Below are 18269 nucleotides of genomic sequence, written 5' to 3'. Positions count from 1 at the left end.
TGTTTAAATAATTCCTAGAACAAAAATAAATTGTAAACATTTTTGTACAAACGTCGTAAACTAAAACGGCGAGGAAAACAATTTTAAATAAATTAGATACGTTATGGTTATAGATATTTATATTTTCGATCTTTAAAATTATAAATAACGAAACAGGTAAATATAATTTTATATTACATGTATATTTGTGTTAATTCATTGAATTTTCACTTTTATTTATTACTTTGATAATCAACTAAGTAAAGAATTATTTGCAAAATATATAACATTTATAGGTTTTTATTTGTTATGCGGGCTAGCGGGCTACCCTCGGCCCGTTCGGGCTAGCCCTAACGGGTAGCGGGCTTTTTAGGGCCGGGCTAAAAAACCATATTAAAATTCGGGCTCAATATTTAAGACCCAAGCCCTATAATTAATCGGGCTAAACGGGCCGGCCCACACGGCCCGGCCCGTTTTGACAGCTCTAACAACAACAATGTTGTTTTTTTCATCCTTGGCCTTTCATTGAAAGAGGCATCTTTGAAAATTTGAAAATTTCAAGAGGTTTCTTTGAATTGGTTTTACCCCAGGATTTAGGGTTTATGGTTTGTGATTTTTTTTTTTGTTTTAACCCAAGTGGAGGTTAAACAATAAGAGTGCAGAGGTGAGGCACAATTCGAGAATTGATGTTGTCATGTAGCAGTGCCATGAGGAACAATTGATGGGTCTTCTTGATGTTGTCTTGTATGAGTATCTTGGAGAAGAGTATCCGGAAGTTCTAGGTTCAATTTGAGGTGTTCTCTAAGATTCTTTTTATATCGTTTTCTGGTGGTTTTTTTTAACTCAGATTTAGTTTTACCCCATCATGAATGTATCATAATATTAATAAAATGAGATTTTATACCTATTACTTTTGTTCCTTTATTTTTGCATTTATTTTATGATTGTATATGGAATAAATAAATCCGAATAAAAATTGTGTATTAAAAAATAAATAAATTCAAAAAAAGACTAATTAAACACAACGTGAATTCGAATAAAAATTGCGTATTAAATAAATTCGAATAAAGTTGCATATTAAATAAATTCGAATAAAAGTTACATTACATTACATTACATAAAGTTCCTAAATATGTCCTATCATTACATTACATCCGGGTAGAGATATGTGGTGCAACAACTGTCTTACCTCTGAAATTGGACAAATTCAAACCTGCTAAACAACAGCTCTCAAGCATTCACCTGGAAGTTTTATTGTCTCATTCAAAAGATTAAATTCTTGTTAGTTTGTTGAAGATGTTGGTATTGAAGTGTCAAAAGATTAAGAGAACACAACATGTATCACGCAGAATCAGCTACATATGTTATCACATCGATTTCCCTCATATAAGACGAGTAATCACATAGAGAATGAGGTGCATTCTGTGACACTCATCTTATATGAAGGAATTCAATATCATAACTTATATAGCTGATTCTGCATAATACATGGTCTCTTAATATTTTGACACTCCAATACCAACATCTTCAACAAACTAACAAGAACTTAATCTTTTGAAAGGCACAATAAAACTTTCGGGTGAATGCTTGAGAGCTGTTGTTTAACAGGTTGACCTTATCCAATTTCACAAGTAAGACAATTGTTGTAGTTGGAAGGTGCATTCCCTACCTAATCACGATCTTCTGGCGGAATCAAACTGTTGAGAATATCTTCAGTTGATCTCTGCAACGTGACAAACATATCGATCATCGGAACCATGTTGTGCTGCCAAAAAATCGAGAACATACTCCTCACGTCGTCGCCGTTCTTTAACTCTAGCAGAATGAACGTTATTCTCCCGTCGTCCAACGTTAAACGTTCATACCAAATGTATTTCACCCTTCTCGTGTCTCCGGGGTTGAGTCTTTGGTTGATTTCATCTAGTTGATCCTTGAGACCTTTTAACGTGACATTAATGTACCGAACCTTGAACATCTAAGGATTTCCACCGTTGAAGCGTATGCAAACACTGAAAAAATCGGCCATTGTTTCAAACATACCTATACAATAAAAAAATTAAACAATCAATGAAAAATTCATTCAAACATTTCATCAAACATTTGGAGTGCAAATTATACACAAACCCTAAAAAACCCAATTTTTTTTATAAAACTTGAAAAAAAAAATATAAATTTAAGCAATATAACTCGATTATAACAAATATTCATAATATTTGTTAATAGCATTTCAGATCTATAACATAACGCTATTAAAAAAATAAATCAAAATTTAAAAATTAAACTACAACTAAAATTATAAACATATATACCAACTAAAATTTATGATAATAGCCTAAATGATTACTTAATTGTGATTTAGTGGCAAAAATTTGGATGATTTGGTAGAGTTTTTTTAAAGAGAGAGAGTGAAAATTGAAATTTTTAGAGAGAGAGAGTATTGAAAGGGTGGCTGGAAGCTGGGTCCTGACTTGAATATGTAACGAACGCAGCGGTAGTTAACTGTTGCTAGATATACCAATGGTAATTAACTATGCTGGGGGCAATTTTGTGTTTACCATGTGTTATTAGGAACTAATAGATGTTAGGAAGGACGTAGTGCACATGTGAGAGACTTAGGTGAGTCATCCATTCTAGAATTCACGGTATTCTATAATGGGATAATAGTCCCTAATGTTAAAATGTTTCATTAATATTGTTATATTAATTCTTCAATACACTTACTTATTATCATATCGGTCTTTATAAGTACTCACTCATTGTCATTTTTAGTATTTATATGAAAAGAGTTATTTTGAATATTGATATATTATTTTAGCGTCAAGACTATTTCAACTAAAAGTGTGTTGCGTGCACAATTAAGAATTATTTTAAATTTTGAAACATTGATGAACTATTGCAATTACTTGTTGAGGGGACATAAATGACTATTAAGTATTATCCCATTATTTAATCTTTACTTTTTATTTTTATTTTTTTTGAGAGGACAGTGCCCAACTCTTTTGGAAAACGGTAAAACGACGACGTACTGAAGTGGTGATTGAGGGGCAAATAGGGTACACTACTTGCAACAACAGTGAACAGAAGCACTGAAAATCCGTTGGGAAATCCGAAGCTATCAACAATGGCGATTTCCGGCGACATTAGAGTCACTGCAACTCTTCCACTCCATCGCTCACACCCTCTTCTTCCAACCACTTCTTTTATTCCTCCAAAGGTATCGTTCCTTTTCTTTTTCTCTAATTAGGGTTTCAATTTTAATTTTTAATTCGAGCTTATATTTTTACTTTCAAATTGATGGCGCTGTTTTAGATTTTACTGTGTAGTGTTAATTATTAAGAATGTGTAATAGAAAAAATGAAAATTAATGTTTGTGTTGTTTTAATAGTGGTGTTGAAGAAGAAAATTCGACTCTTTTACTTTAATTTCTAGTTCAGAAATGTTGGAATTTATGTATGTATTTAGTTTGGTTTGGCAATTAGCATGATATTCTATGAAGCAACAACTTAGACACCAGACACCAGAATGTCAACACCGATAATAATTTGAGAAAATGACATAATTTAAGTTAATTATAATTATATGCGTCGGTGTCAGATTCAATATATTCAATATGTATCTGACACCGGGACATCCTAATCCAAGGAGTATTTGTGCTTCATTATGTTTTAAATTGTGATTACATTAATTGAAATTTTGGATAAATGTTGCTCATTAAACCATATTTTAAGCTTATATTTATGGCGAGTTTGGAGAAATTATCGTGGGACTGTGATTTTTGTTGAAACTTCAAAGTGTAGTTTTTGTTAAAATTTTGGTAGCGGATTGTTATTCTGTTAAACTCACTATCAATTCAAACATGTACTGAAACCGTGGTGCTTTTTGTTATAGATGTATTTTCGGATGACAGAAGTCCTTGAAAATTATATCACATGTTTGAGTAATAAAATGAAGGGGAATGAGGTCTCATAGTTTTAATGAGCTGTTATGTTATTGTCTACAGTTTATAAGGATTGTTGATTTACCACAATTCATTACTCACTATGTCCAATAATAATTGGCCTATTTGCAAAAGAAATTTGTCCCAGAATAAGTTAGTTTCAAAGGTTGTCCTAAAATAATTGACGCTTTCAATTTTGAAGGTCACATTAATTAAATATACCACTCCCAATTCAATACCTTCTACTTTGCATCAACGGCGATGATAAATACACCTATACATGATAAGGATAATACAATATAAGTACTATTCTTTGTCTTTAATTTATACATTTTGTTGATTTGTGCGAAATAGTCAAACATGTCATATTTTATGGGGGGAGAGTGATTTGCAACTCTATTTCGTGTCCCTCTAGACCAAAGTATCAGTGGAGTGCATAATTGTTTTTCCACTATATTCCATTTGATTGGAAATATGTGTTATCTATTGTTATAAAGTTTTTGCCTTAGAGAAATTGGAGAAAATATATGTGTAGCATTTTTCCATTTTGTGCTGACCAGTTGCTAAAAGAGGATGTGATACAGCTGTTTTCCTTTTTGATATTCAGTATAGTGGAAAAGGTTGTATAAAATGATCTTTTATCATATTTATCGTTGAGATATTTAATTTAGATGCTTGTGGCTGGACTTCTTAAATGTTACATTTTTTATAGATGCGAAAGTTTACTTAAAATCCTTACAAGATTTACAAAATGTTGAAAATGCCTTGTTAATCTCTTAATTTTTCTGTCTAACAGGTCGATTTTCATTGTTTCTTAAATGGAGGGTCCTGCATATCTGGATTCACCCCAAAACGTTCCACCATGACAACTGTACGAAGCAATATGCGTGGCTATCACAAGCCTGTTTTTGCAGTCCTTGGAGGTTCTAATTTTTCATCAAAGTCAGGTAGCCAAGAAGCCGAGAACTTTCTCCTTGATGCTGTTAATATGAGTTTCTTTGAGCGTTTAAATTTGGCTTGGAAGATAGTTTTCCCATCAGCAGTGTCTAAGAAAAGCTCTGTTGCTAGGATTGCCAAGCAACGTTTGAAGATGATTTTGTTCTCTGATCGATGTGAAGTAAGTGATGAGGCAAAGCAAAAAATAGTTAGCAACATTGTGCGTGCTCTATCAGATTTTGTGGAAATAGAATCACAAGATAAAGTTCAGTTGAGTGTCTCTGCAGATACAGATATTGGAACCATTTACTCTGTTACAGTGCCCGTACGGCGGGTTAAACCAGAATATCAAGTGGTGGATGAAACTGGGACAATAACAAATATTGAGTATAAGGACACCGGAGATATTTCAGGTTCTGTTGATGTTAGATTTGATTTCTATGTTCAGGATGAAACGTCTTGATTTTGAAATAAAAGGTCTTGAATGTTGACTTCTTTGCCAGAAGGCAGTGTTTGAAACCCTTACCGATGAAGCCAATTTGGAGTGCTGTATATATATTTGCAAATTGAAGCTTCCGTTAGGGTGGGTGACTCGATTTTAATGAGAAATTTTGTAACACCTTTTATCTGTTAGTCTGGTTTGATGCACTGTTTTTAACTTTATGATAGGATTTTGTTGCTTGTTGTATGAATCATTATTATAAATGGAGTTTGTAGTTCATTCTCACTGGCCATTGTAAGGGAGCTGATAGTTTAAGCCTGAGCATATTAGTTAGAATAAAATCATGGATTCTCCCTAGCTAGCCAAAGCCATTGATGCTCCACTCAAACCAAGAAGAATCTATGTGCTTAATCTTGTTTGGGTTAAGCAAACAGCTGCAAAGACCTTGACATTCCTTAAGTAACATTACCATACCTTGTATCTTACAGCGGTTTCCTGAGAGGTCAGTTAGTTGCAAGTTTGCTCTTCGACCTTGCTGAACTCTTCGAATCTGGCACCAACTTTCGAGAGGAGCAAAAAACTAAACAAGCCCAGGAGCCATGTGATCTATATTTGCCCTATGAAGAAAAATGGAAGAGCTGAGAAGAAAAACTCATATGTTGTATCTATATCAATTCGTTCAGAATGAAGGATATCTTAACAGAACGATCGCTTAATCTATGTGTATAACTGAATATGGAAATATTAATTTACAAAGCAAGACAAGAAGGTATGTTGCAAAATGGTAACAAATATATCAGAAAGAATCGTTGGGGGTCATGATCGTGAAAATAAGAACAAGCAAGAACTGTTCTTGTTATTCTTAAGCGTTGGAGAACAGTGACGTGTTAGCTTGGCTGGAGAACGGTTCTGCAGGAAGAACACGTTCTAGGACTGAAATACATTAAGAACACTTATATTGTTCTTTACATTGGAGTAAAACTCAAATAGTGTTCTTAAATCCTACTTGGCATCTTTGGTCCCACAAAAAAATCTCAAGAACACAAATCTTGTTCTAGGGTTGGAGATGCTCTTATATATTTTCACTTAGTGAGTTATCTCATCATTTGAGTAAAAAAATACTTTTATATTCCCAACATGCAAGTTAGATTATTAGTGAAGTCAATGTCGATCTTAAGATTTTTGATGCCATGAACAAATCAATAAAGTTGTGCAATACTAACTATTAAGTAAAAGTAATAATTTTGGTACTCCTAAAAAAATGGTGCACTGATCGAGCACCCCTTTCGTTCATGTTTATGGGGCACCTCTAAATGAAATGATAATACTTTTCAAGTGTTTGAAGAGATTATATTTATTTTTTGGACATTGAAGAGAAATAATATTTTCTTACAACAAGCAGAGAAGAGAGGGTATAAGTAAGCCAGTAACCCTAACTAACATGTCAACGGTTACATCTATTAAAATCGAACAAAATAAAAAAAAAAGATGTGGATTTCCAAGGGAATTGAACCCGACGTGAATCGAACACGCAACCTTCTGATCTGGAGTCAGACGCGCTACCATTGCGCCACGGATCCACATGATGTTATCCGTACAACACAAACTTAATTATCTGCGCATAAAACTTCCATATACAAAACACAATAAAAAAAACACAAACCGCGAAGAACACATTGTTTCAAATTCAAATCACAACAACATTGTTCACTGCAAACAAAAATGAACACAAAAAATAGCTCATCGAAATCGAAGATACTGTCAATTCCAATCGGTGATGCAATTTCCAGAATTCAATTTGGGCCTAATTCTAACAACCTTCTCATTTCATCTTGGGACACTGTAAGTTTCGTTTATCTTTTTTATTTTTATTTTTTATTATTTATTGTTATTTGAGTATTTTTGATCTCACTTTACTGAATTGAATTGATTTTCAGAATCTTCGTTTGTACGATTTCGACGCTTCTGTGGTTAGATTAGAAGCTAATTCAGAAGCTTCTCTTCTTGATTGTTGTTTCTCTGAGGATGATTCCGTTGCTTTCTCTGTTGCTTCTGATGGATTCATTCGAAGGTTTTCATCTTTCTCTCTCTTTCTTGTTATTTATTTATTTATTATGACATTTATTTTACTGAAATGGTCAAATTTTCGTTGAAAGGGGCAAGCAAATCTATGTTATTATATTTAAATTGAGGGATAAATTATTATTCATTAAACCGACATTAATGATTGTTTTACAATTGTTCTAGTTGATTTTGAACTCAGTCGAACTAACATCGTGAAGACAAATCAATGTCATTTCATTAGCAATAACAATATAAAAAACATGTTGGAATTTATGTTTACCCAAAAGACTTAACCGTTAACCCTAGCCGCATGTTGTGGGCCAAGAAGCCCCCACTCGAAGAAGAACACCCCCAAATCCCCATGTGCTAGGGCTGCCTCACAAGCCCTAACAGCATTTTTTTCAAATTTTGTAGTAATAGATAGATAAAAGATGTCCAATTTTGTAGTAATCATGATGCATGTTTTACAGTTTCTTTAGTTTGTTTTTGACTCCTGTTAAGCTGAAATTTATAGGTATGACTTGCATTCTGGAATTGTTGACCCAATGGGTAGTCACGATGACATGGCAACATGTATTGGATATTCCAATGAAACATGTAAGTTACTTACCTAATCCTTGCTCCTTGTTTTTATTTGTTCCATTTGTTGGATGAATGGACACAGAAGATGCGATATGATTATGAAAACAATTATTAGAGAGAATGTTAGGGTAGATCACATTATAGAAAAGATGGTAGAGTCTTGTCTTTATTGGGAAAAACCCAAGTCCCACATCGGATAGTCAAGACTCTTGAGAAAAGTTTATAAAAAGGAGACAATCCTCACCTTACAAGCTGGTTTTGTAAGAATGAGTTAGGCCCCAAATTTCAACATGGTATCGGAGCTTGTCGAATTCAAGGGCCGCCTAAACTTATTCACGCACCAAGCCCAAAAAGTGCTGGGCGTGAGGGGGGTGTATTGGGAAAAACCCAAGTCCCACATCGGATAGTCAAGACTCTTGAGAAAAGTTTATAAAAAGGAGACAATCCTCACCTTACAAGTTGGTTTTGTAAGAATGAGTTAGGCCCCAAATTTCAACAGTCTTAAAGGGGTTTGGGATGTATAGAGAAGACTTGTGTAGAAGCACTGATAAGCAGAGTAGACAATACGAACTATGAAGGACAATTCCATAACTAGCGGTAGAGGAAAACCAAGAAAAAATATAGGTCAAGCTATTAAGAAAGATTAATATTTAAGTGATCTATTATTGGTCTTGATTTGTGGTTGGATAGGAGTCAACCCCTGCTAGTGGGAAATGCTTTGGTTAATGTTTTGTTTTGTATTTTTTAATATGATATTGAATTGAAAGGATATATTGGCAATTCATATACGTGATTCCTCTGCTCTTCCTATCTTTCCTACTACTCTTATCCACACAAGATAATTCCTTCTCTGCATGGTTTCTTCCATTTTTTCAATTTTCATGAATAACCTAATACGTTTTAGATGTTAATTTTAGAAGTTAAGCTTTGTTACGATCCTTGGTGTTTTGTGTTTAAATATCTGCATTCTAAGGATCACTTCTCAACCTTTAGCATAAACATTTGACTACTTCTCAAGCTTTGGGATATATTTTAAAAACACGATGATTAATAAATTCTGAATAGGGAGCACAAATGAAATAAAAAGGAAAATTGCAACTCAAAGCTCTAGTTTAATAAATGATTCCACTTGCCATATCATAAATGTAGTATATTTGTATTTCTATTGTACTAATGCACTTTTTTCCAGTTGTACTTGTACATTACATGTCATTTTGTCTTATAATGTTTCATTCCAAATCATATTCTTAAAAGTATATAAAAATAAAAATTGTTTGGATGTTGGTTTTAGGCAAATGAAAGGTATATCAAGACCATGTTTTATTATGTCCCTGTAAAGTTCATATTATCATGATTGTTGCAGGTCTGCTAATTACTTCTGGATTTGACAAGAAGTTATTATCATGGGACATTCGTACAAAGAAAGCTTTTTCGTTGTCGATGAGTCTAGATGCAGAGATTGACTCCATGTCTGTCTCGGGGTTTATGGTTACTGTAGGCATTGGAGCATCTGTCCATGTTTATGATTTACGTAACTTCGACAAACCAAATCTGTCAATGGAGCCTTGCAATGGTACACAATTAAGATGTGTCAGTTCAATTCCGTATGCAGAAGGTATGTGCCATCAATTCTGTCTTACTTTATTTTGTCAACCTTGGAACATGTTGCTATTAAGATTTGACAACCCCCTCCCTCCTTTAGCTAGTTTTTGGGGTTAAGTTAAGCCCTGGACTCTCAATTCTAAAGAGCCTATTGTTAACCTAATATTGGGCCACAAGATGGATTTCTAAGCTTCACAAGGTCTAGAGTTTATCCGCTGCTACCCCTATTCTTCTAACAAAAAAGTATGGTCTACAGTTCAAATATAAAACGCTCTTGCATGTGGAGGCGTGTTGGAAATTTAATATAGATCACTAATGTGTTTTACCTAACAGCTTAAGCTTTTGTGATAGTTCAAACTGGAAACATACAGCTTAAGCAAATAGCATTGCTTTTATTCTTTCTAAACCACCTTGAGAACTTTTTCAAAGTCTAATCTTATTTTTAGTTACTTGGGTTTCCCGATACTATGTGGGATTTAAAATTACTAATCGTTTTGTTCATAGACACCAAGAAGTCTGAGTTCAGGGATTCAGGCAATTTCTAAGTCTGATTTTCTTGCAGGATTTGCAGTTGGATCAGTGGATGGACGGGTTGCGTTGCAGGTTTCTAATTCATCAAATTCGAATGACATTGGGTCTGTTTCCATTTCACGTATGCATATTTAACACAACCTCTCTCCCTCTTCCCAAAAAAATTAGGTGCATTATATTTGCCTCTCCTTTTTCCCTTTTTCCTGTTGTTGCCCACAAAAGAACTTGCTCACTTGCTGAACGTCAAGGATCTTGTTGACTCAAGGGTTTTGTCTTAGAATTCTATCTACAATTTTGTTAAACAGCAGCACAATGTATGTTATGCTGTTGATTTTCAAATGCACAACATACAAGGCCTATTGCACACACAAAGCATGGTTTTGTTAATAATTCTAAATTATGGATTAAAGACACGAGAAAGGTTTTTTTTTTGTTTGTTTTATGTGACCTATAAACCATGCTCTGGTCTCAAATATAATTATTAGGCATACCTAGCCAGTTGCATTTATTAGTAATTTATCATAATTACAAAACTATCAACGTGTGTGTATGTGTTTCTTTTTTAGCCCTAGACTGATTTTCTCTTACAAGTCAATTGCATTTTATATTTACTTCATTCATTCTTTGTTATAGTTTTTAAGTATTGAAGTTCAAATAAGTATCCTCTCAAAACTAAATTTGTTTTTAACTTAAATCAAAATTTTTGATGTTGGAAGTTTGCAAATTCTCGTTAATAACAGCCACATGTTCTAATAATTTGCTATATCAAACTCTGACAGATATACGTTCCGGTGTCATCCAAAATCAAAGGATGGTCAGCATCATTTGGCATCTGTGAACAACATTGCATTTAGTCCACTGTATGTTTCGTCTTATCATCATTAAATTGCCATTTAAATTATCCTAAATTATAAAAATTGGAAATTTGATTCATATAATTTCTATTAGTATGTCTGGTGCATTTGTCACTGGTGATGATGAAGGTTATGCTACCATATGGGATGCTCGAAGTAGGAAAAGACTAATTGAGGTATTTGCCTACCAAGTTTCGTTTGTGTTCAGTTATTATGATGTTTGTACTTTGTAATCAACTCATCACTTTTCTTGCTTTGCTACCATTTTTTTTCTTCTCAATTTCAGTTTCCCAGGTACTCAAATAGTGTTGCATCCTTGTCTTACAACCATTCGGGACAGCTTCTAGCTGTAGCATCAAGTTATACTTTCCAAGAAGCAAAAGAAATGTGAGTAATTCTTATACTTTTTTATTTGCATGAAGCATGAAGTTTAAAGTATTCTGGTTTTGAGTCCAACCTTTATTTTGTTCAAATTTCAAGTGATTGCATCGCTTGCTCTTTGCTACTTACAGAGTTGAGCCTCCTCAAGTGTTTATACATAAAGTGGACAACATTGATATCGGATCAAGTTCTGCTCGAAGGAAAACTTAAACATTGGTGATATGCTTGACAAAGGTAACATAGCCACAGGAGTGGTCAATCTTTGCTATTTACTTGTGTTCTATTGAAATGGAATTCTCAACTTCAGATGTTTTTGGGTTTTATAATAATCTCAATCGTAGTTTCTTCTTTTTATGGGTGAAGATTTGATGAAGACTTCAAGGAAGCATCTAGAGGTGACTATAGTATGACTTTAAAAGATTGGAAGGACCTTTGACAAGGTTTAGGAAAAAGAAGGCTTGAAGAGAAGGCTTCAATTATTTTATGTGTACAATATCTTGTAGGCAAAATGAAAATGAAAATTCGTTTTAATATAATTAAATATAAGAATGGTATAGAATTAACAGATTGGATGATGGGTATGTACCTAACAAAACTCTAGGGTATGAGAGTATTCACCTTGTTTGTTTTTAGTTGATGGCATGTTTACTTAATTTAGGAATATGATACAAGTCCATGTGTGTACCTATTAATTGGAGCCTTAGCCCATTTGAGGAAATATAGAAGAATTGTAAGTTTTGTTACTCCATTTGATTATGGTGCCATTCTCCTTTTCTTCTCTCTCCATTTGTTTATTTTCACTTGTGTTTATGTTCCCTAATGCAAATAGATATAGATTATGTTTTCAGAGCATTTGAGATCAACAGTAAACAACTACTCATCATACCATAGAACAAAAATGGTTAATAAGTAATTAAAAAATTAACAAGATTTGCTGTTAAAAAAGAAAGAAAACAGCAAATAAATAGATCAAACAAATAAAATTCGATTATGGTGTAGAATAATAAGATGGGAATAGAATGAAAAATAAAATTAAACAAAAAGTCTCCATTGTACAAAATACACTGCCCCTTTTGTGTCAGCAAATACAATGTCTACACTACACTATGCATATTTCATTTTTCATCCGTAATAATCTAAACTAATCATATTTTGTTACTAAAGCTGCATGTAAGTTTTGTTCGTAAAATTAACTTTCATTAACCTTGTACATTTTAAATTAATTAGTAGCTCAAACAAGTTTTATGAGTTAGAATCGTTTTTTCTTCGTTGTTTAAAATTGCTTACATGAACAATGACGATGATCTATGTTTGAACTGAATGATTGCGCCTAACCTAACAATATCAACATTGATAGTTGATTTAGACCTTACAAACAATATTATGATCGAATAATAATATCTGTGTAACCAATTTTATGCACTCTAACATTATATTCATAATGTCAAAATGATCCATTATCTAATGTTTGCTCAAAAAGAAATTCATGAGATCTAACATTCCAGCTGAATCTGATTACATTTTTTATTTGAATTCTAAAACTATAGAACACTTATGTCCAAATAATGGTTCTCCGACAGGAGTTCCACGTGGTGGTTTGTGGTTGTAGCGTTTTAAGAACGCAGACTCAAAGCTGCACTGAGAGACAAACAAGAAAAGCAAAACAATTTATAAGAGACGTGTTTAACTCAATCTTTAAATTCAACGCTACCCAATATTAATTTATTTATTTGAGAATTCTTGTTTGAAAAAATTATAGGAATTCTACTTTTTCTATAAATAATTTTTCAAGATGCCTTTATAAATAAAAAATAATTCTACTCAAGAGCGCTTAGATGAGATAGAACGGGTTTCTAGCTTAATCAAGGTCCTAGGTTCGAATCCAGCCTTGGGTATGCAGCAGTGTTAAAACTCTTAGGGAGAATTTGCCGCTCATTTGAATCCCACAATGCTCGAGGGATTAGTCTTGCGCGAGGAGGATACCTGGTTTATAAAAAAAAAATTATATGACTTGAGTCTATGATTCTCCTAAATTAAATTATTCATTTTGAGGGTAAAGTGAGTAATATCTATTATTAATTAACAAACCAATTTTTTTTTATTATAAATACATCGTAAGTCTTAACAAATTTTGAGTTTGTCAAAAATAACAAACTTTGAGTTCATTGTTTTACTTTTTAGTCACTTCGAAGATTCCAATATAAATCAATAATACTCGCTAAAATTTTGAAAATGATCATATTTTAGAAATAGTTTATAAAAATATTTACATTTCTCTTTAGAGATAATTTCTTCATTCATTATCATCCTATCCAGCTTAAAAAGGGTTATTGTAAAAAAAAAATTGGATTCCTTAAACTAAATTACTTAGTAAATAAATTAAACTAAATTTCTTAGTAAATAAATTCCTAACTACTCAATCAATTGAAATCTTGATTTGTTTTTAAAAATGACAAAGGTGGATTGATGTTGCTACTGTTATGTCTTGTGATGCATCAAGTCTTTTTAACCCGTTTATCTACATTGGGGGAGCCGCCAAGTCAAGGCGGTTCATCATTCAGGTTATTTGGTGTGCAACAGTGTAGGAAATTTGGAAAGAAAGAACAAAAACTCCTCTATATTGTAAGTGGCGGACAAAATAAAGTCGTCGACTTTTACGTGGTTGAAAGGAAAATATGTTACTCTTCCCTCCAACTACCATGGTTGGTGGCTTAGTCCATTTGCGAATTAGACATTGGTTAATAGTTATTCTTTCTATTTATCTTTTGGTGACTTGTAATTATTGTACATATATTGTTTGAACTTTGGTGTTTCTTCCTTAGCACACCTAATGCTAGGAAGACCATTTGATTGCGTTAATATAATTTATTTTAGCTTTTTTAAAAAAAAAATGTTGATTGTTATTTATTAAACGGTATCGAATTATGACCTCCTTGTCATACAACTTTTTTTTGACAATATCTTGATAATGATTTTTTTAACGAAATCTTGATAAAGATGCTATTTTATAAGGACTTTTATATGATAAAGATGCATCTTTTTTATTAAAAGGGATTTGATTAAGATACATGACCATGTGTTCTTCTTATTCTCTATCTCTCCCTTGTTCTCTCTATTATTTTTATTCAAAAAGGGAAGAAAAAAGGTTGTCAAAAAAATTATCTAAAAGTAATTAATATCACTTTTTTAGGACAAACTATGTAACAAAAAAATAATAATTTACCACTCTAATTTTTATACCATCAATCAATAATGGCAGCCAAATTCCCCTATAAAAATAAGGGTTAAATATGTTTTTGGTCCCTATAAATATATCATTTTTTTGTTTTAGTCCCTCTAAAATTTTCCTTCAACTTTTAGTCCCTATAAATTTTTCAATCACTACTTTTAGTCCCTATTTTTAATTTAATTTTTGTATTTTTTTAATAAAATTGTGCAGAAATGTGTAAAATATTCTAAAAAAAATTATAATTTTTTAACAACACACAAATTAAATATGAATTTTTAACCGGAACAAATCTAAAAATTCATATTAAATTCATGTTTTGTTAAAAAAAATTAATTTTTTTTTTGAGCGATTCTTATAATATTTTGAATTTTTCTAGAAAATTTTATTAAAAAATATGAATTCTACACATGAGTTTACTTTAAAAGAGGGACCAAAAATGAAGATTGAAAATTTTATTATGACTAAAAGTTGAAGGAAAATTTTAGAGGGACTAAAACGAAAAGTTGACATATTTATAGGGACCAAAAACATATTTAACCCTAAAAACAATGATAGTCAACTTATTAATTTGAAAGTCACACATGAATAATTGTGATTTGTTCGTACAAATTTCTTTACATTAATAGTGTATGAAAACTAAATTAAATTAAGCATCACCTCTCATGGGATGGGAAAACAAAAATAAATATTTTTTTTTAGCAAAATAAATAGTTAAATATTTTTAAATATTTTTAAAACTAAATAAAAGAAAGATAAACACCATGATTATTGATTGGATGTGAGATTGAATAATTATCACTAAAAAAAAGTGGGAATAAAAAGGATGTAACATGATGGTACAAAAATGTCTATAAAAGAAAACGAGAAAACAAAAACATGATGATTGCGTGAGAAGAACAAAGAAGTGAAACATGTCAGACGAGGAACACCATTTTGAGTCCAAAGCAGATGCTGGAGCATCAAAGACATATCCACAACAAGCTGGTACAATCCGCAAAAATGGTCACATTGTTATAAAAAACAGACCCTGCAAGGTTTCTTTTCTTATGTTTTTTTTTCTTCATTTTTGATCATTTTTACTTGCACCATGTTGTGTTGACTTTTTGAAATATATTGATATTGTTTCAGTTTTTTGTATGATTGATTAATCAAATCATGTATGATTTATTTGTTATGGTTTTTGTTTGTGTTGGAGATAGGTAGTTGAAGTTTCAACTTCTAAAACTGGAAAGCATGGACATGCAAAGTGTCATTTTGTTGGTATTGATATCTTCACTGGCAAAAAACTTGAAGATATTGTTCCTTCTTCTCATAACTGTGATGTATGATTTTCATTTGATACTATTTTTTGATTTGGATTTTATATTTGGTTAATTGATTAATTAACTACAGTAATTGTGTTTTTTTTTTGTGTGGTTACAACAGGTTCCTCATGTTAATCGCACTGATTATCAGCTCATTGATATCTCAGAGGATGGATTTGTAAGATTACTCACAACTTACCTCTTGATTTCTTATTTTTCGATTAACTTATTATAGTCGTGAGACTGTTAAAAATAGTTTATGGACATAACTTATGACATGTCCATAAGTTTTTTTTTGAAGAAGCGACGTGTCCATAAGTTTTTTTTTGAAGAAGCGACGTGTCCATAAGTTGTTTTCAGCTTATTTCGATAAGCTTTTCAAGATAGCTTATGAAAACAGTTTATAGCTTCTAATAAATTGACTTTATATTATCTCTTGTCACAAAAATAGTTTATACAAACTAAACACTTCATTAAGGTGTTTATCCAAACAGGATCTAAACCTATAAGATTTTGATACCCTAAAGTTGATATGATGTGATTTATATTTTGCCAGATAAATTGTAATCTGTATAAAAAAAAATGCCGGATAAATGGTAATCTGTATAATTTTCTTTGGAGTCATGTTAATAAGTGTACTGAGGATATGGCTTTTGAAAATAAGAGTGATACTGTTAGTGATTTTTAAATGTTTAATAAGTTGGTCAATTGTTTGATAAGTTGTTGCCCTGTACCATGAACTTAGGGTTGTGTGATTCTTTTCAATTAAATGCTAACTAGGGATTTTTTTTTTCCAATGATATTAGGTGAGTTTGCTGACTGAGAGTGGTGGTACTAAGGATGACCTTAAGCTTCCTACCGATGAAACTCTGCTTTCGCAGGTTAGTTTGTCGATAATCTGGACCACATTTGCTTGTTGTGTTGAATAGTTGCATGACATTCGTTACAGATGTAATCGGTTAATAATTTGTTATTAGTTTGTTACTATCTTAATCTGCAGGTAAGTTGTGTAATAGCTTGCTGCAAACACATTATCAAACAAGGTCTTAGTAATGAAAATTGGCGTGAGATTGTCGACTTTTATAATTTGCACCTCGTTGTACTGATTCAAAATTTTGTCATGCAGATCAAGGATGGATTTGGTGAAGGTAAAGATCTGATTGTGTCTGTCATGTCTGCTATGGGTGAGGAGCAGATTTGTGGCCTCAAGGACATTGGCCCCAAGTAATAAATCCATGAATGCTTCTTGAAAAGGAGAAGATATATTTAATATTTGTGTGTGATTGTTGTGTAAAAAGACCAATCTAAATTTGTGCAAATTCTTACAAGATATGGTAATGGTTAACTTTATTGAGTCTTTGACCACTTATATTTTTGTGGTCTAAGATCAATACTTGAACCATCAAGTCTGTTATAAGTTGTGAAGAAGTTACATTGGTTACTGGCCAGTAACATTAATTATGTGCTAATATAAGACCCTCTAACGTTTCTATAATTCTCTCCATTTTGATATTTCTTAGTTGCAGCTAAATTTTATGCTTTGTTAAGGAGAAAAGGAAACTTTGATCCCTTATTCTGTACTCATTGTTTCCTGAATTTCTATAATCTTAAATGTCTAGTGTCAACCTGATTTGGATCCTTTGCGGTTGTGGTTATGGTGCCATCGGTTGCAAGGCCGTCCTAAGCATAAGATGATTCAAGGCCATCGGGAGCCTCACATATTATGAGATTAGTCTTAACTGAATTATCGGTCGAGACACCAAACAACCATCCATAGGCAAACAAAAGTCCCAACACATAGACCAACAATTAAAACTATCACTCATGATAGAGAGGATTGTTGCATGGAACAACAGTATTGTATTCTCTTATACACAAGATCGTCATTTATGAGGCGAGTGTAGAGCATACTTGCATCTATATAGAGGAATTACTGACATGAATATAATAACTAGAGCTTTCAGAAAAGAAAAGAAAAAAAGAGAAATTTAGGACATGTTTTTTTTACCTATAAACACATTGAATTTTTTATTCGTTTTGCTTCAACCCAATATGTTACAAAACTTCTCCTTTTATAGTAAAGGAGGTATACTAAAAGACGAAAACATAATTATTCATGCATATGTCTTAGACTTTTGATTCATCAATCTATAAACTCGCCTTTTGACTAAAAGGTCGTGGACTTTTGACTCACATGTCACATTATTGGTGACTCATTAGACTCTTAAAAAGTCATAACTAACATGTCATATCATTTCAATTCAATTCAATGTCACCAATAACGTGACACCAAACAAGTCAATATAAAAATCCAATAATGCGATTCTTATGTCTTTAAACGAGTGTGGTACAAGTAAAATAAGCAAACTATAAAAGTATGCCTTGAAATAATAACATGTGTATGAATAGTTGTATTTTCATTTTTTAG

The 18269-nt window shown here is 32.2% G+C and overlaps 3 protein-coding genes and 1 non-coding gene across 9 annotated transcripts; 3 read left to right on the top strand and 1 right to left on the bottom strand.

Moving 5' to 3' along the window:
* Window positions 1-2967: 2967 nt before the first annotated feature.
* Window positions 2968-5579, top strand: LOC11429369 (cell division topological specificity factor homolog, chloroplastic). Its single transcript, XM_003613904.4, has 2 exons — window positions 2968-3193; window positions 4713-5579. The coding sequence occupies exons 1-2, from the start codon at window positions 3101-3103 to the stop codon at window positions 5313-5315; spliced, it is 696 nt and encodes a 231-aa protein (XP_003613952.1). The 5' UTR covers window positions 2968-3100; the 3' UTR covers window positions 5316-5579.
* Window positions 5580-6776: 1197 nt separating this feature from the next.
* LOC11412811 (mitotic checkpoint protein BUB3.3) lies at window positions 6777-12056 on the top strand. 5 transcript variants are annotated; one of them, XM_024785168.2, is made up of 10 exons: window positions 6777-7136; window positions 7232-7365; window positions 7873-7955; window positions 9304-9555; window positions 10105-10177; window positions 10853-10933; window positions 11022-11103; window positions 11214-11314; window positions 11408-11542; window positions 11650-12056. In XM_024785168.2, the coding sequence occupies exons 1-9, from the start codon at window positions 7017-7019 to the stop codon at window positions 11526-11528; spliced, it is 1047 nt and encodes a 348-aa protein (XP_024640936.1). In that variant the 5' UTR covers window positions 6777-7016; the 3' UTR covers window positions 11529-11542; window positions 11650-12056. The 5 variants fall into 5 exon arrangements, with proteins under 5 accessions (XP_024640936.1, XP_024640935.1, XP_039690510.1 ...); XM_024785167.2 differs by having other exon boundaries at window positions 6778-7136; window positions 11672-12056; XM_039834576.1 differs by having other exon boundaries at window positions 6781-7136; window positions 11440-11542; window positions 11683-12056.
* TRNAW-CCA (transfer RNA tryptophan (anticodon CCA)) lies at window positions 6803-6874 on the bottom strand. Its single transcript has one exon. It is a non-coding gene; the product is annotated as a tRNA-Trp (tRNA).
* A 3322-nt stretch (window positions 12057-15378) lies between the features above and the next one.
* On the top strand, window positions 15379-17336 carry LOC11413270 (eukaryotic translation initiation factor 5A-5). Of its 2 annotated transcripts, XM_003613900.4 has the most exons (6): window positions 15379-15571; window positions 15737-15859; window positions 15963-16019; window positions 16648-16722; window positions 16842-16884; window positions 16968-17336. In XM_003613900.4, the coding sequence occupies exons 1-6, from the start codon at window positions 15449-15451 to the stop codon at window positions 16985-16987; spliced, it is 441 nt and encodes a 146-aa protein (XP_003613948.1). In that variant the 5' UTR covers window positions 15379-15448; the 3' UTR covers window positions 16988-17336. The 2 variants fall into 2 exon arrangements, with proteins under 2 accessions (XP_003613948.1, XP_003613947.2); XM_003613899.4 differs by lacking the exon at window positions 16842-16884 and having other exon boundaries at window positions 15380-15571.
* The last annotated feature ends 933 nt before the right edge of the window (window positions 17337-18269 follow it).

Source organism: Medicago truncatula, chromosome 5 (assembly GCF_003473485.1).
Source record: "Medicago truncatula cultivar Jemalong A17 chromosome 5, MtrunA17r5.0-ANR, whole genome shotgun sequence".
Lineage (NCBI taxonomy): Eukaryota > Viridiplantae > Streptophyta > Magnoliopsida > Fabales > Fabaceae > Medicago > Medicago truncatula.
The sequence above is the reverse complement of the archived record's forward strand: the minus strand, read 5'-3'. Positions and strand labels throughout refer to the sequence as shown.

Coding starts and splice junctions, on each gene's coding strand:
- LOC11429369 (XM_003613904.4), top strand. CDS start 3,101: ATGGCGATTTCCGGCGACATTAGAGTCACTGCAACTCTTCCACTCCAT. Junction 3,194..4,712: donor CTTCTTTTATTCCTCCAAAG/GTATCGTTCCTT, acceptor TCTGTCTAACAG/GTCGATTTTCATTGTTTCTT.
- LOC11412811 (XM_024785168.2), top strand. CDS start 7,017: ATGAACACAAAAAATAGCTCATCGAAATCGAAGATACTGTCAATTCCA. Junction 7,366..7,872: donor TCTGATGGATTCATTCGAAG/GTTTTCATCTTT, acceptor TGAAATTTATAG/GTATGACTTGCATTCTGGAA. Junction 10,934..11,021: donor AACATTGCATTTAGTCCACT/GTATGTTTCGTC, acceptor AATTTCTATTAG/TATGTCTGGTGCATTTGTCA.
- LOC11413270 (XM_003613899.4), top strand. CDS start 15,449: ATGTCAGACGAGGAACACCATTTTGAGTCCAAAGCAGATGCTGGAGCA. Junction 15,572..15,736: donor TAAAAAACAGACCCTGCAAG/GTTTCTTTTCTT, acceptor TGTTGGAGATAG/GTAGTTGAAGTTTCAACTTC. Junction 16,020..16,647: donor ATATCTCAGAGGATGGATTT/GTAAGATTACTC, acceptor CAATGATATTAG/GTGAGTTTGCTGACTGAGAG.